General features: G+C 36.1%; 1 protein-coding gene across 1 annotated transcript in view; it reads left to right on the top strand.

Annotated features, from left to right (window-relative positions):
- Adgrg4 (adhesion G protein-coupled receptor G4) overlaps nucleotides 1-13,676 on the top strand; it is an 87,879-nt gene that overhangs the window by 29,757 nt on the left and 44,446 nt on the right. The window contains exons 3-7 of the mRNA XM_078034191.1: nucleotides 327-421; nucleotides 2,296-2,360; nucleotides 8,644-8,807; nucleotides 9,945-10,077; nucleotides 11,845-11,963. Coding sequence (XP_077890317.1) covers nucleotides 327-421; nucleotides 2,296-2,360; nucleotides 8,644-8,807; nucleotides 9,945-10,077; nucleotides 11,845-11,963 — 576 coding nt within the window. The remainder of the gene's footprint in view (nucleotides 1-326; nucleotides 422-2,295; nucleotides 2,361-8,643; nucleotides 8,808-9,944; nucleotides 10,078-11,844; nucleotides 11,964-13,676) is intronic.

Below are 13,676 nucleotides of genomic sequence, written 5' to 3'. Positions count from 1 at the left end.
ATGTTCATTTGGCTATTGAATAGACTGAAAGTCTGTTGTTCAATGAAAGTACAGAATTTGGGGGAATTTGTAGAATATTAATAAACTATGTAGAAATCAGAAAAATGTCTAAATAATTAAAGCAAAAATGGTATGATGCCATTCTGTTTTGCTTCTGAATATGGTACCAAAAGTTCTTGACCTTACATTTAAATTATGCAAAGTTTATGCATTAGAGGTTGTTGTTTCATTTGTTTTAAAATGGAGAGCAGTTTTAATCAAATTTATAGAAGTCAAATTTCTTGAACTAAATGAATAAAATTAATCTCCTTATTTTTTAGTTACAGTTTCCTTCTACAATATTGAAATGAGCTTCTCTGTCTTTGATGAAGAGCCAAGGGTCCCTGTTACCAGTGTTATAAGTGAATTGGCAAAAAATTGGGTAAAATATTTTTTTGAATATTTATGATACATATAAACTTCTGTGACAAAGATTTAGTAGATTAAAACTAGATTTTACTTTTTTCTATCAATAAACCATTTCACAGATAATGAGTTTTTTTTTCATTGCAAATCTATTCTGTAAGCAACACTGTGAGGATCTATGCAGTCTCTTTCATAGTGCCAATAGTTGAAAGCTTTTATGCAATGTTATTATTTTCATTTGTTTAGATCTGCATATTTCTCTCCAGTGACACAATTTCTGAGTCTTTGCCAAAATTTTCTATTTGGGGTAAAATAGGAGAACAGTGACAAATTCTGAGCCATTGTATCTAAGTATCTTTGTTTTATGCATTTTAACTTTTCTCTCTCCTTGAATTTTTCTGATAATAAGACTAATTACATATGGTTTGTAAAAAAAATATCAGATATTAGTATCTAAAACAGAAAGCCAATATCCTCTACTGCTCCTCCTTCCATTAACTACTCCTAATGGTCTAAAGCATATTCTTTTAGATGTTTTAGATTTTTCTATACATATTATAACATTAATGCATGTGTGTTTATTCACATAAATAATTGAAATCATGCTATTATGGCCTGACTGATTCTGTTCAATTCCCCTTACTCAATCATGCATATTTTAAATTTTATTTTTGCAGTGCTGATAAAAAACCCCTAGGCCTCCTAGATGAGCACTGTGCCACCACTAAGCCATATCCCCAACCATTAACCACTTATCTCTGAGCATATTTATGATGGTAAACATAGATCAACCTCATACACTTTAACAGATACATAGGATTTAACTTATATGCTTGTAATGTAGTGCTTTTTCCTTTCAAATCTAGGTATCCATTGGTGGACATTTAGGCTCTTTCTATTTTTTTCTCTATTTTTAACCACTTCTGAGAGCAATGCCCTTGCAATAATTTTGAGGCACTTGAGGGTAAATCCCTAGAATTGGAATTGTTACATCAAAAAAATGTGAATATTTTACATATTAAGAGTTATTACCGGGCTGGGGATGTGGCTCAAGCAGTAGCGCGCTCACTTGGCATGCGTGCGGCCCGGGTTCGATCCTCAGTACCACATACAAACAAAGATGTGTCCACCGAAAGCTAAAAAATAAATTAAAAAAATTCTCTCTCTCTCTCTCTCTCTCTCTCTCTCTTTAAAAAAAAAAGAATTATTACCAAATGGCCTCCCAGATAGGTAATACCAACTTGCATCTTCCATTCAATGGTGAATGATCATATTGATTTCTCCTCTCCCCATCAACACTTATTTTCAAGTGTATAGGAAATGATTATAAGTGCTTGAAGATGGTGAGTGTATCAGTCTGCTCATGGTGTCTTATGAAGATCTGACAGACTGGGTGGTTCGAAGACAGGCATTTGTTTTCTTACAGTTCTGGAGGCTGGAAATTCAAGATAAAGGTGCTGTCAGGGTTGGTCTCTGGTGAGCTCTCTCCTTGGCTTCCATATGGCTGCCTTCTTGCTGTGTCTTCACATAGTATCTCCTCTGTGCCCATGCATCTCTGGTCTCTCTCTTTTTATAAGAATATCAGTTATATTGGATTAGGGACCCACTCTTATGACCTCATTTAACCTTAATCACCTCCCTAATGGCTCTAGCTCCAAATATGATCACATTTGGGATTAGGGCTTCAACATTTGGATTTTGGGGGGATAATTAAACCCATAACTGTAGGTAAAATGTAAATTGGAAAACTAAGTGGAGCAGATGGAGATGTTGAGCCAACTGAAATAATGAATACAGCTTAATGATCACATTGTCCCAGATGACTTTGCTGGGTTAAAATAGAAGAGTGAGAATATGAAAAAGTTATTTTCTGTTTCTTTTCTTTTACAGTTGAATTATATATTTCAAGACAGTGAATTTTCTCTTGCTAATCTGGCTATCCAAATAAAAAGCAGGTATGTGGATGGCATCTTTTCTGGTTGGAAGAGCAATTTGAGAGCATTCTGGGTCTGTTCATATCCAGAAGGAATTTCTTTTTGTATGCCTGAACTTTAGGGGCTATCACATTTATAGTTGCATCTTCTTTTCTAAAGTTCTCTTTGGAATGAGGAAGAAATTTGCCTTATTGCACGGTATAAAGCCAACAGGAGGACAAAACAAAAAAAAAGTTGAAATTAGACCAAGTTATCTCTACTGCTCCTATAGTTTCTAAAATTCCATGAATCTGTGACTCAAGGAAATCATGCTTTAAAGGAATGAAAATATATAGACGGCCAAATGCGTGAAGATTTATAAGACCTTTTACTTTCAGATGATGCACTTTTGAGAATTAGAAATTCCAAAGGGAATATGGAATGTTTAAAATGAGGAATGTCAACTACTCCAAGACTTGCTTGGGGCACAAATTTCAAGAGGCAATTGAAATAGGCAGAAACTGAGTACTATCAAGGAAACCATGGTAAAGGCTCTCTGTCACCTGAAAAATGCCTCTTGTGATTTTCTCTGCACATATATTAGTTTTCTATTAGAGGGACACCCAGAACAATAGGTATGGCTCTGTTAAATCATGATCAGTTGATTTTTTTTAAAGAACATTAAATGTCTTACTCTATTTTCTGTTGCATTATCAGAATACTTCAGACTGGGTAATTTATAAAGAAAAGAGGTTTATTTTGGCTCATGGGTCTTAAGGCTGGAAAGTCAACAATTATATAGATAGACACATCTGGTAAGGGCATGGTGCTGTTTCAACTCATGGTGAAGAGGGGAAGGTGTGTGAGGGCGGGTATGTGCAGAAGAGGTAAAACAAGAGAGGCAGCCTCATTTTATAACAATCTACTCTCCAGATAACTAATCCAGTCCCATGAGAGTGAGAACCCACTCTTAAGAGAAAGACTCGAATCCATTTATAATGTCTCTGCCCTAACACCTCTCACTAGACTCCATTTCCCAAAAGTGCCACTTAAGGGGTGAAGTCTCAACATGAGATTTATTAGGGATAAATCATATTCAAACCATATTACTAAATGTGACTATCTTCTGAAAGCTGGACTTCATTTTTTCTTATATGTTAAATATTAATAGGTGGGAGGTTCATATAAAAATAATGTAGGTAAATCCATTATAGATGATTGTCTTAGTCAGTTTGGGCTACTATAATAAAAATACTATAGACTGGGTGACTTAAACCATAGAATTTTATTTTTTATGGTCTGATAGCTGGGAAGAAAGCATGGCCAGGTCCAGATAAAGGTTTCTCTGTTTATAGTGTCCTCACATGGCAGAGAACAGAGAAAGAGGAAGCTGTCCTGTCTCTACTTACAATGGCACTAATCATGTTCATGACAGCACTATCTTCCTGGCTTAATTACCTCCAAAAGGCCACACTTTCTAATATTTCATAGGTGATTAAGCTTCAAATTGTTAATTTTAAGTAGATACAAATTTTCAATCCCAAACAATTACTAATACAATATAAGAGATATTTGGGGTATACAATGTTCCTTTACAAAATTGTTTACAATTGTTCTTTATTGCAAGGTAAGATGTGGCCATTGTAAACCTTAGAACTTAACAGAAATATATGACATAGAAAATGAAAATCTCTGGGAAGTCACTTTTCCCTATTCCTTTAAGGACTCCTGTGAGGGATGGGGATGTAGATCAGAGACAGAGCACCTGCTTAGCATGCATGAGGCCCTGGGTCCTATCCTCAGCACTGAAAAAAAACTGAACAACTTATTTTATACATTCCTCTAAATTTTTCTCATGTGTTTACTAAGAGAACAGAATCCTACTCTGTGTACTGTTTAACAACTTTCTTTTCTTGTTTTGTTATACATAGTGTTTTCTTATTTTGTATCTTTTTGGGCCAACACATACAAATATATCTTATACATTTTGATAATTACATAAGATTCTTTTGTGGGAGCATAATGTGATGTATGTGTTCAGTTGTCTAATGACAGACATTTGAGTAATTTCTACCAAAATATATATATTTTATGCACCATTACTGGTACAATTATGGAATAGATTCCTGGAAGTAGGACTTTGAATCAAAGGTTTAGCACCATTTTGGTATGTAATGACCAAGTTCATTTCAAGTGTTCCATTGAACCCACAGCACTACTTAAATTTGAAGCTGAGAGGATTCTACTCTTCTGCTTTAGAGATTTCTTCATCCTAATCTTGTGTCCTGTGTAGTTGGTACTATGTTTCACTTTTATACAATTTTATGATACTTTTGATACAGGAAAACTTCTAAGGAAGAAATGGCCATGGACCGACTTCTTGTAAGTAATTTTGAAAAATCAACTTACATGAGACCAATATTATAATCAGGTATTAGGTTAGTAAATAGATCTTTTACCCAAGGGTGTTTTATCAGGCAAGATTCATTGTTGACAATTGAATATCAAATTAAATTACTCCCACAAAAATCCATTAAAAAAACCATCCCCTGCTTGTCTGAATTATCAGTGTGACAGTTTTTTGAAGCACATTTTGTGGGCTAAGAGAATGGGAAATGACGTGGGGATTGTAAATGTTACATATAATTTCTTCTATTCTCTACAATTTCTTCTATTGTAGAGACCTCACAAAACTTCTAGCCTTTTTAAGAGTGACACAACTGTTTGCAAGACTGGTATTCACATATTAAATTTAAATCTACCCTCTATATTTGTATAGCTGTGAAATCAGAGTTTGGCAAAGTTATCTCCCATCATCCTTGTCCCAAATCTCAGTACTTATTTAAGTGCCTTAAAGTCTTACAATGGTATACTCTATGTACCATTTTTAAATGATTAGAAAGTACAGAGCTTTTAAGGTATTTAAATATGAGGTAAATATTTTGACTATACAAAATATATTAAGTGCATTATCTACCATCATTTAAAATACCTCCTATATGTAGTTGTCAGAATTTTAAAATATAACGTTATAGATATCATGATATAAATAAAACTTCAACTAGTAGTTGTAAAGGCTTCTTGGTGATAATCTGGTCAAGCTGCCTGGACTAGAATTCCTCCATTTCTGGCTGTGATATTTGGGACAACTTAATCAATCTCTGTTTCTTAATTTTCTCATCTTTAAAATGAGGATTGTTAGAAGGATAGAATGAGATAACTTATGTTAAGTGCTTAGCAAAGGGCTCAGAATGCATTAAATGTTCCATGTTTACTATTGTCACCACTGTGTTAATATCTAGATCCAGGAGCTTAGATTCTGCTCCTAATCCTGTTTCAGTGACTATGTACTTTTCTTTTGCATCCATTGGAACAGAGAGAAGAGCAAGGAATGACTACAATTTCCCATGTACCATACAGGTAGGAGCTGAGCTTATTCATAGCTGGTATGGTACATTTAGTTCTGATTTTCCTTCCATTTAATTCCATATGCACAGCCTGTTGGTCAGGGTTGTCAGAAGGAGATCAAAGTACCTGATGGTTATTTTACAGATGCTGTAATTGGGCTTTTGCCTTCACGAAATAGTTGCTTTGGTTGGTCACAGCACAGCCTAGCAATCTGCCTGCTGCCTCTTTGTACTGAGGAGAAAATGGGGTCCAAAGTGGTTATAATTTGGGGATAGGGGAATATACTGTTTGTTGTGGTCAATAAGGTTCATGAAATACTGAGCAGGAGAATTGAAAAAAATGACATCAACATAGAAAGCATCCCTGGTCCTGCTCAGATTCATGACCCAGCTCCTCCTGGAACACTGGCTATCGTTGATCTGTTTGGTGCATATCATAATGGACATATAGCCAAAGAAGTCTCATGAACAGATCATTGAAATGTTCAAGGGGCTGGCATAGAGGGTCTGTTGCAAGCAAGATGAGAGGTTCAAAAAGAGGATTCTTATTCAGACTGGAAATCCAAAAACTGAGAAGAGATAGGGTTCAAATTCAATGTGTAGGATGAGCAGGGACTTCACCACATATAGAACAGGGGATGGGGAGGAATCAAATAGATTGGATATACAGAGAAGTGTTGAGTAAGGCATCTAACTTTCAACAACTGGTAGGAAATTCAGCAAATATGTTTTTCAAAAAATGATATGTACCAAGAATCAATTAGTAGGATGGCATCAAATTAAAAATCTACTGCACAGCAAACAAAACAAGAGTGTGATAAGAGAGCCTACAGAATGGGAAAATATCTTTGCCAGCTACTCTTCTAACAGGAGATTAATTCTCAGAATATATAAGGAACTAAAAAATTAACACCATCCCCCCAAATAATTCAATCAATAAATGGGCAAAAGAACTAAACAGACACTTCTCAAAAGAAAAAATACAAATTGCCAACAAATATATAAAGAAATATTCTACATCTTTAGGAAATGTAAATCAAAACTATATTGAGCTAGGCATGGTGGCTCATGTCTGTAATTCCAGAAATTCAGGAGGATGAGGAAGAAGTATAACAAGTTTAAGGCCAGCCTCAACAACTAAGTGAGGTCCTAAGCAACTTTGTGAGACTCTCCCTCAAAATTTAAAAAAAAAAAAAGGTGGTGCATACCTGGGAATGTGGCTCAGTGGTAAAGCACTTATGAGTTCAACTCTAGTACCAAAAAAAAAAAAATACATTGGGATTTCATTCCATCCATGTCAGTGATCCAGAATACAAATAATAAAAGCCAGTGAGGATGTAGGGTAAAAGGCATACTCACATATTGTTGATGGGATTGCAAATTAGTACAACCACTCTGGAAAGCAGTATGGAGATTCCTCAAAAATATATGACTCGTCCATCCCAATCCTTGGTATTTATCCCAAAGAACTAAAATTATCATACTCTAGTGAAACAGCCACACCAATGCTTATAGTAGTGCAATTCACAATAGCCAAGTTATAGAACCAGCCCAGATTTCCATGGACAGATGAGTAAATGAAGAAAATGTGGTTTATATACATAATGGAGTTTTACTGAATCACAGACAAGAGTGAAATTATGGCATTTTCCAGTAAATGGATGGGACCGGAGAACATCAAGCTATGTAAGATAAACCAGCCTCAGAAAATCAAGGGTCAAATATTTTCTCTTGTATGAAGAAGCTAGAGAAAAAGGGAAAAAGAGGAGATCACATGAAAATAGAAGGGAGATCAGTGGAGTAGAGGAAGGAGATAGAGGAAGAGGGAGAAGGGATGGGAAAAGGGATGAAAAGTGGAATTAAATTGACCAAATTAGGCTGTGTACATATATGAATATACCAACAGTGAAGTCCATCCTTATGTATAGCTATAAAGTACCAATTTAAAAAACAATGACTATAGAGAAGGAAGACTTAAAGAGCAGAGGAAAGGGAGAAGGGGGAGTGAGGAAGGGAGGGTAAAAGGAAATACTGGGGGCTGAAATTGAGCAAATTATATTTCATGCACATGCAATTATGTGAAAATGAACCTTCTATTATGAATAACTATAATGTACTAATAAAATATTTTAAAACTGCATGTACTAATGGAAATGGAAAAAAGAGATATAGGTAAGTGTGAATTTTAAAAGGTTCCCCTAATGAAATATTAAAGGAATTTAGAAGGGTTAAGGACCTCACTGTTTGGGTTGAGGTCAGGGACAGTCTATTCTTTTATAACATATGTTTTAGTGGACAGAAACACTGGATGGGTTTTTGTGACTGAGAGAAATATCTCCCTAAAGTTCAGCTCTCTCATCTGTAGAATGGGAATAATTAACCTTATAATGTTGCTCTGAGGATCAAATGACTCAAAACATGTGCAGCAAGAGCTCTACAAATGTTAGCTATCATTATCATCATTATTATTCCATTATAGAAATAAGCCTTCTGTGGATCATGTCTTTATGAACTAATTGGACATGTGTCTATTTGCCATATTGCACTAATGATGGATAAATTGGAGATCAGAAGGATAGAAGCTTTTCTCTGAAATAATAAGTCCTGAGCACTTCATACTTTCTATTAATTATTAGAAACTCCTGGAGAAATCTCATGGTTAGTCAATTTCCACATACTATAAATGTTGCTGACATTTCATTTGAAAATAGGTTTTCGGTTGTCTGTGAGAAAAAAATTTTCAGAAGATTTCAACATGCTGTCTTCCATCATTTCTTAAGATTTTTCACTTAATATCTACAAAATGTTTGACATTTATGGACTACCAATTAAGGCAACTGTACCAAATTTCAGCGCTGCAGGCCAAATTGCACTGTGCTGACATAACTGCACATTTTCTTTTTTGTCCCATTTTGTAGCTGTGCTTGTCAGGTCATCATAAAGGCTGACTCTTCTTTAGAATCCACAGAATTGATCATCAAGATCAGAAATAAAATACATGGCAACTTCTCACGTGGAAACTTCACACAAGATCAGTTCACATTATTAGTAACGTCTGAACACATCACAGTGAAAAAGCTAGGTAATTATTTTGGTTGGGTATTTCAGTATGAATTCACTCCCCCTCTTATAAAATTCATGATGTATTCAGAGTAAGGACCCTAAGCTCAGAGGGAAGAGAAGTCATCTTCATGATCTTTCCACATCTGCAGTACCCACTTGTCCTGATGGCCTTTCTACCTTTAAAAGCTTGTGAAAGAAATGGATTGCCTGAGAGTTTATAAGAGATCATTTGTCAGCTGAGAATATTAGCAGTGGCCAATCTACCCACAGTGTGGGAGGATTGTCTCTCTTGCACAAAACACCCTGAAGCCCAGAGAGCTTTTTTATTACACACAATAGATGCCTAATAGATACTTGCTAATTTATTGTTTCATTCAGGCATCCTATTCATCTTGAGAAGTGACTTGGGAACTGTCCCAGATTTCTCTTCTAGGCCTTTACTTTCCTGATTAGGAATGCTTAACTGCTAAAAGTAAAACCCTACCAGTCTACTCCACTTCTCTCCCATTGCTGCCAGCTTTGTTTCTTGCCCCAACAGACTGCCATAAAAACTTTCTAGTGAATCTGGACATACACAGATATTCCTACTCACAATCCGTGGCAGCAAGTGAATGAAGTAGCAGAGGGCAGGCTGTGATTGCACAAGAGAGAGAGTGGGATGAGAGGCAGAGAAGTGGGAGGGCACAGGCACAGCCTATTGTGCAAACGATGCTGATGCTGATAAATGTGTCCTGAAAGTGATAGGAAGGTACTTTACCTCCTGGCTCACAGAGAACACTGGGATGGGTGGTTTAAAAGAAGGACAGTTGACAGGTGGATACTTTGAATGCTTTCCTCTAACACCCTTTTATGTGACTGGAATTTTTTTTAATGCATATATACTATTTAAACAACAACAACAAAAAATTTTCCTGTCAACTGGTGGCTTTAATGAAAAGGACTAAACCCGTGGCTATACTGGATGGCTTATTTAAACAAGAATACTCCATTTAAAGCTATTTTCAGTGCAGCCTGATTTAAATGGCCTGGTAGAAAGAGCCTCCTCTTTTATTTGCTGATGTGTGTGTGCAGGGTAGTAATGATGGGTCGTAATGGATGCTCATGATACTTTTAAGAGCCTTTTGCCCTTGAAAATGTGCATACATTTTCTCCGTAGATCCAGGAAAGTGTGAAGCCCACGAAACACCCACTAAATACAAAGGGACATATAAGTGGCTATTAACCTACCCTACTGAGACAGCCCAAACCAGATGCATAAAAAATGAGGATGGAAATGCCACTAGAATCTGGTATGTACCGGCCAAGTTCTAATTGTTAGTTCACATATACAAAGATTCGCTTCGTTGGGGGCATGTTTCTATGTCATTTCTCTGGGCGTGCTCCCTCCCCTCCACCTCTACTGCCAGTCTTTCTTTTCTTCATCTTATGGACTTAAACATACATATGCAATATAATAAGAAAATAATGTCAAGAAGACAAAAAGAGAAGTCAGTCACCATCCCACCATTGAACACAGCTGTTTTTAGGTTGGCATGTTGTCTTTCTCTGTATGCCTTTAAATTTTCTGTGGAGGTAATCACAGTTCAGTTCTCCAATCCGTAATGTAATTTACCCTTTCACTCAATGGTTTATCAAACATTTTCCGTGTTTTACATTCATCTTTTTAATGATTATTTCAAAAATCGGCCTCAGATGCTGTCTCATTGATGGGCCATAGTAATTTACTAAATCACTCTTCTATTGTTGACTTTATCATTTTCCTTTTTAAAATCATCAGCCCTTTTTTCTTACTCTCTGCTGTTAATGGTTTATGCCATTAACTTAAGTGGGCAAGACCAGAAGGACAGCAGGTTTTGACAGAGGCTTAAAAGCACTCTTAGAAAGCCACATCTCCAACTGTATGCTACCTTTCCCTGCCTACATCTAATCAGTCCTCAAGGAGGGCAGTTCTGACAGCCATAGTCAGGGCCCACATGGAGCCTCTCCTTTCCAACCTCACTGCTTGGCGCAAGCCCATTACTAGCTCTCACCTCCTGTTAGAGTAGTCCCTTCGCCTTCTAAGCTCCAGCTACCCCACCTCCATTACACACTGCTGCCAGCATGATTATCCTAAAGGCTGACTGTCATCATGTCATACTCCTACTCAGGAACGAAATCCAAACCCCTAAATGCAGTCCTCCAAATTGTAGACTCCCTCTCCTGCTGTCTCATTCACCACTTCCCCACCCTTTACCATGCATTCCAGCCAAAAAGACCATTTGTTAGTCTGGACTCAATGGACACTTCCTTGTGTATCTCTCTGTGCTTGTGCTGTTTGCTGTGCAGGGAGATGGGGGTCAGGTGGGCAAGTTGTATGTCTTTCTTTGCCTCTGTCCTTTCAGCACTGGGCTTAGCTGAAGTGTTGAAACTAAGTACTTGCTTGATTGTTTGATACATTCCGTTTTGTTTATACAATTTTTCTTATATTTTGTCCAATTTTAAAGAAGGTAACATTTAGAATCTGAAACCACTGAACTACACAAATCTCAGGGGAGGATCAGCCTAGAACATAATGGGTGCTCAATGAATGTGCTGGCTGACTTGAACTGTGTTAAACTGGATGAGGCACTGGGAAGGGTGGCTGAAAGTGTCAGTGAGCTACAGAGGGTTCTATACTAATCACCTAGAGGAAATTTATATGCTGAGTTAGAGACTGCATTCCCACATTTCCCTTTACAATTACAGGAAGAGGAGGAAATGAAGGTAAGTAGTCATGTTCAGCAGACTGACATCTCTGCCTTGACTCTTGATCAGCCAGACGTTGCTCTGCCTCCCTCCCCCATCTCCCTTGCCTAGTCATCCTCCCACCTGCTGACCCTAGTTTCACTTGTTTTCCAAGAACAAATTTTTCTTCACTTTACAAAGAATTACTGTATTCCTGCCAGTGCTATCTTGGCCAGAAGGCTGGGGGTGGGTCAGGGAAAGGCATGCCAAAGATAGACCTGTTTTTTCATCCTAGGATGTCTTTTATTCCTCCCTTCTCTCTTTTTTTTATTCCTCCCTTCTCTCTTTTTCAGTTCAATCAGCATTCAAACAGGCAAATCTCAGTGGGAGAAACCAAGGTTTAAGCAATGCAGATTGCTTCAAGGACTTCCTGAAAAGATTGTGGATCTTGCTAATATTACCATCAGTGATGGTAAGATTGTTTTGTACACATCAGAGAAATAATGGAACCTTAGCTAGTTTGCCTACTTGTCCTGAGACCAGAGAGTACAGGCAAACCTCGTTTAATGAAAATCTACCCTATAATAATCCAGTTTCAGAAACTAGGTAGTTATTTTAAGTTGCTGGAAGTGGTGGGGATGTGACAAGTTAAAACTATCACAGTTTTTTATTTTGTTTTATGAATTTTTGTTTTATAATTTTTGACTATTTTTCATTTTATTTTAAAATTTGCAAAAAGTTTAATTTATAAATACCTCATCTAGTCCAATATTCAAAGATAAAAATAATCTACAGTGAAACATCTCCCTCCCAGTGGTGGCCCCAGCCATTCAGTGACTATTCACAGAGAGAGTATACACATCTATAAAGAAATGTGTAGGGGCTGTGATTGTGGCTTAGCAGTAGAGCACTTGCCTAGCACATGCAAGCCCTGGGTTTGATCCTCAGCACCACATAAAAATAAAATAAAGATGTTGTGTCCACTGAAAACTAAAAATTAAATATTAAAAAATTTTCTCTTTTTTTTCTCTCTCTGTCTTAAAAAAAAGAAATGTGTACACCATACGCACTTGTGCCTGTATATGTTCTCCCTCCCTTTGTCTCTTTTTTTCCAATTTTTTTATTGGTGCATTATAGTTGTACATATTGATGGGATTTGTTGTCCCATATTTGTAACATGCACACTCTCCCTCTCTTTGTATACAGGATAGAGCATGTCATACATACCATTCTGTACCTCACTCTTTTCTCTTAACAATATAGAGAGGGAATTATTATATCGTTATATAAACAGCTTATTCATGCCCCCACACTAACTATATTATATTTCATGAGTGTTCTGCAGTTTATTTACTGGTAATTTATTTATTTATTCATTCAATAAATTTATTTTTAATTGACACAAAAACATAAAAGTTGTACACATTCATGAGATGTGATGTTTGATATATGTAAACATTGCATACTATTTAAATCAGATTAAATATATTTATTTTCTCAAACATTTACCATTTGTTTATGGTGAAAACTTTAAAAATACTTTCTGGTAGCTTTCTGAAATGTACAGTACATTATTGTTTTCTGTAGACACCCTATTGTCCCAGAGCTTCTTGCTCCTGTCTAACTATAACTTAGTACCTATTGATCAACCGAATTCTCCCCATTTTTGAAAAAAACTCTCCATAACCTATTTATTTAAGCTTTTTTCTATGTATGGATACTTAGATTATCAATAACATTTTCCTTTAAAAACACTATCACAAATTATTTTTACTTATTTGTGTTTTTTATTAAAAGGAAAAATAGCATATGTTTAAAATATATTTTTATTAGTATGTAAAATGTTTCAGAACTGGCATTCTCTAAGCAGCTGATATAGAAGGATTCATTTCTTTTCAGATTACATTTATAGACCATGTTAATTTTTATTCTGGTTTGTGAAACTTCATTAGTGTTTTCCATACTGTTAGATAAAAGAGACTAAAAACAAAGTGTATCTCGTTAAACTACATTGGGATATCATTTTTCTAATCAAATCACCAAACACCTAAAAGGCCAATAACATGCTGTGTTGATTAAATTATTCTAAACAGGTACTTTGATAACTTACAAGAGGGAATATAAAAAACACTGCTGTAGTGGATATCATAGGTATGTCACAGTTTGTGCAAGTAGGGTATAACTG

This window comes from Ictidomys tridecemlineatus, chromosome X (genome assembly GCF_052094955.1).
Source record: "Ictidomys tridecemlineatus isolate mIctTri1 chromosome X, mIctTri1.hap1, whole genome shotgun sequence".
Taxonomy (NCBI): domain Eukaryota; kingdom Metazoa; phylum Chordata; class Mammalia; order Rodentia; family Sciuridae; genus Ictidomys; species Ictidomys tridecemlineatus.
The sequence above is the reverse complement of the archived record's forward strand: the minus strand, read 5'-3'. Positions and strand labels throughout refer to the sequence as shown.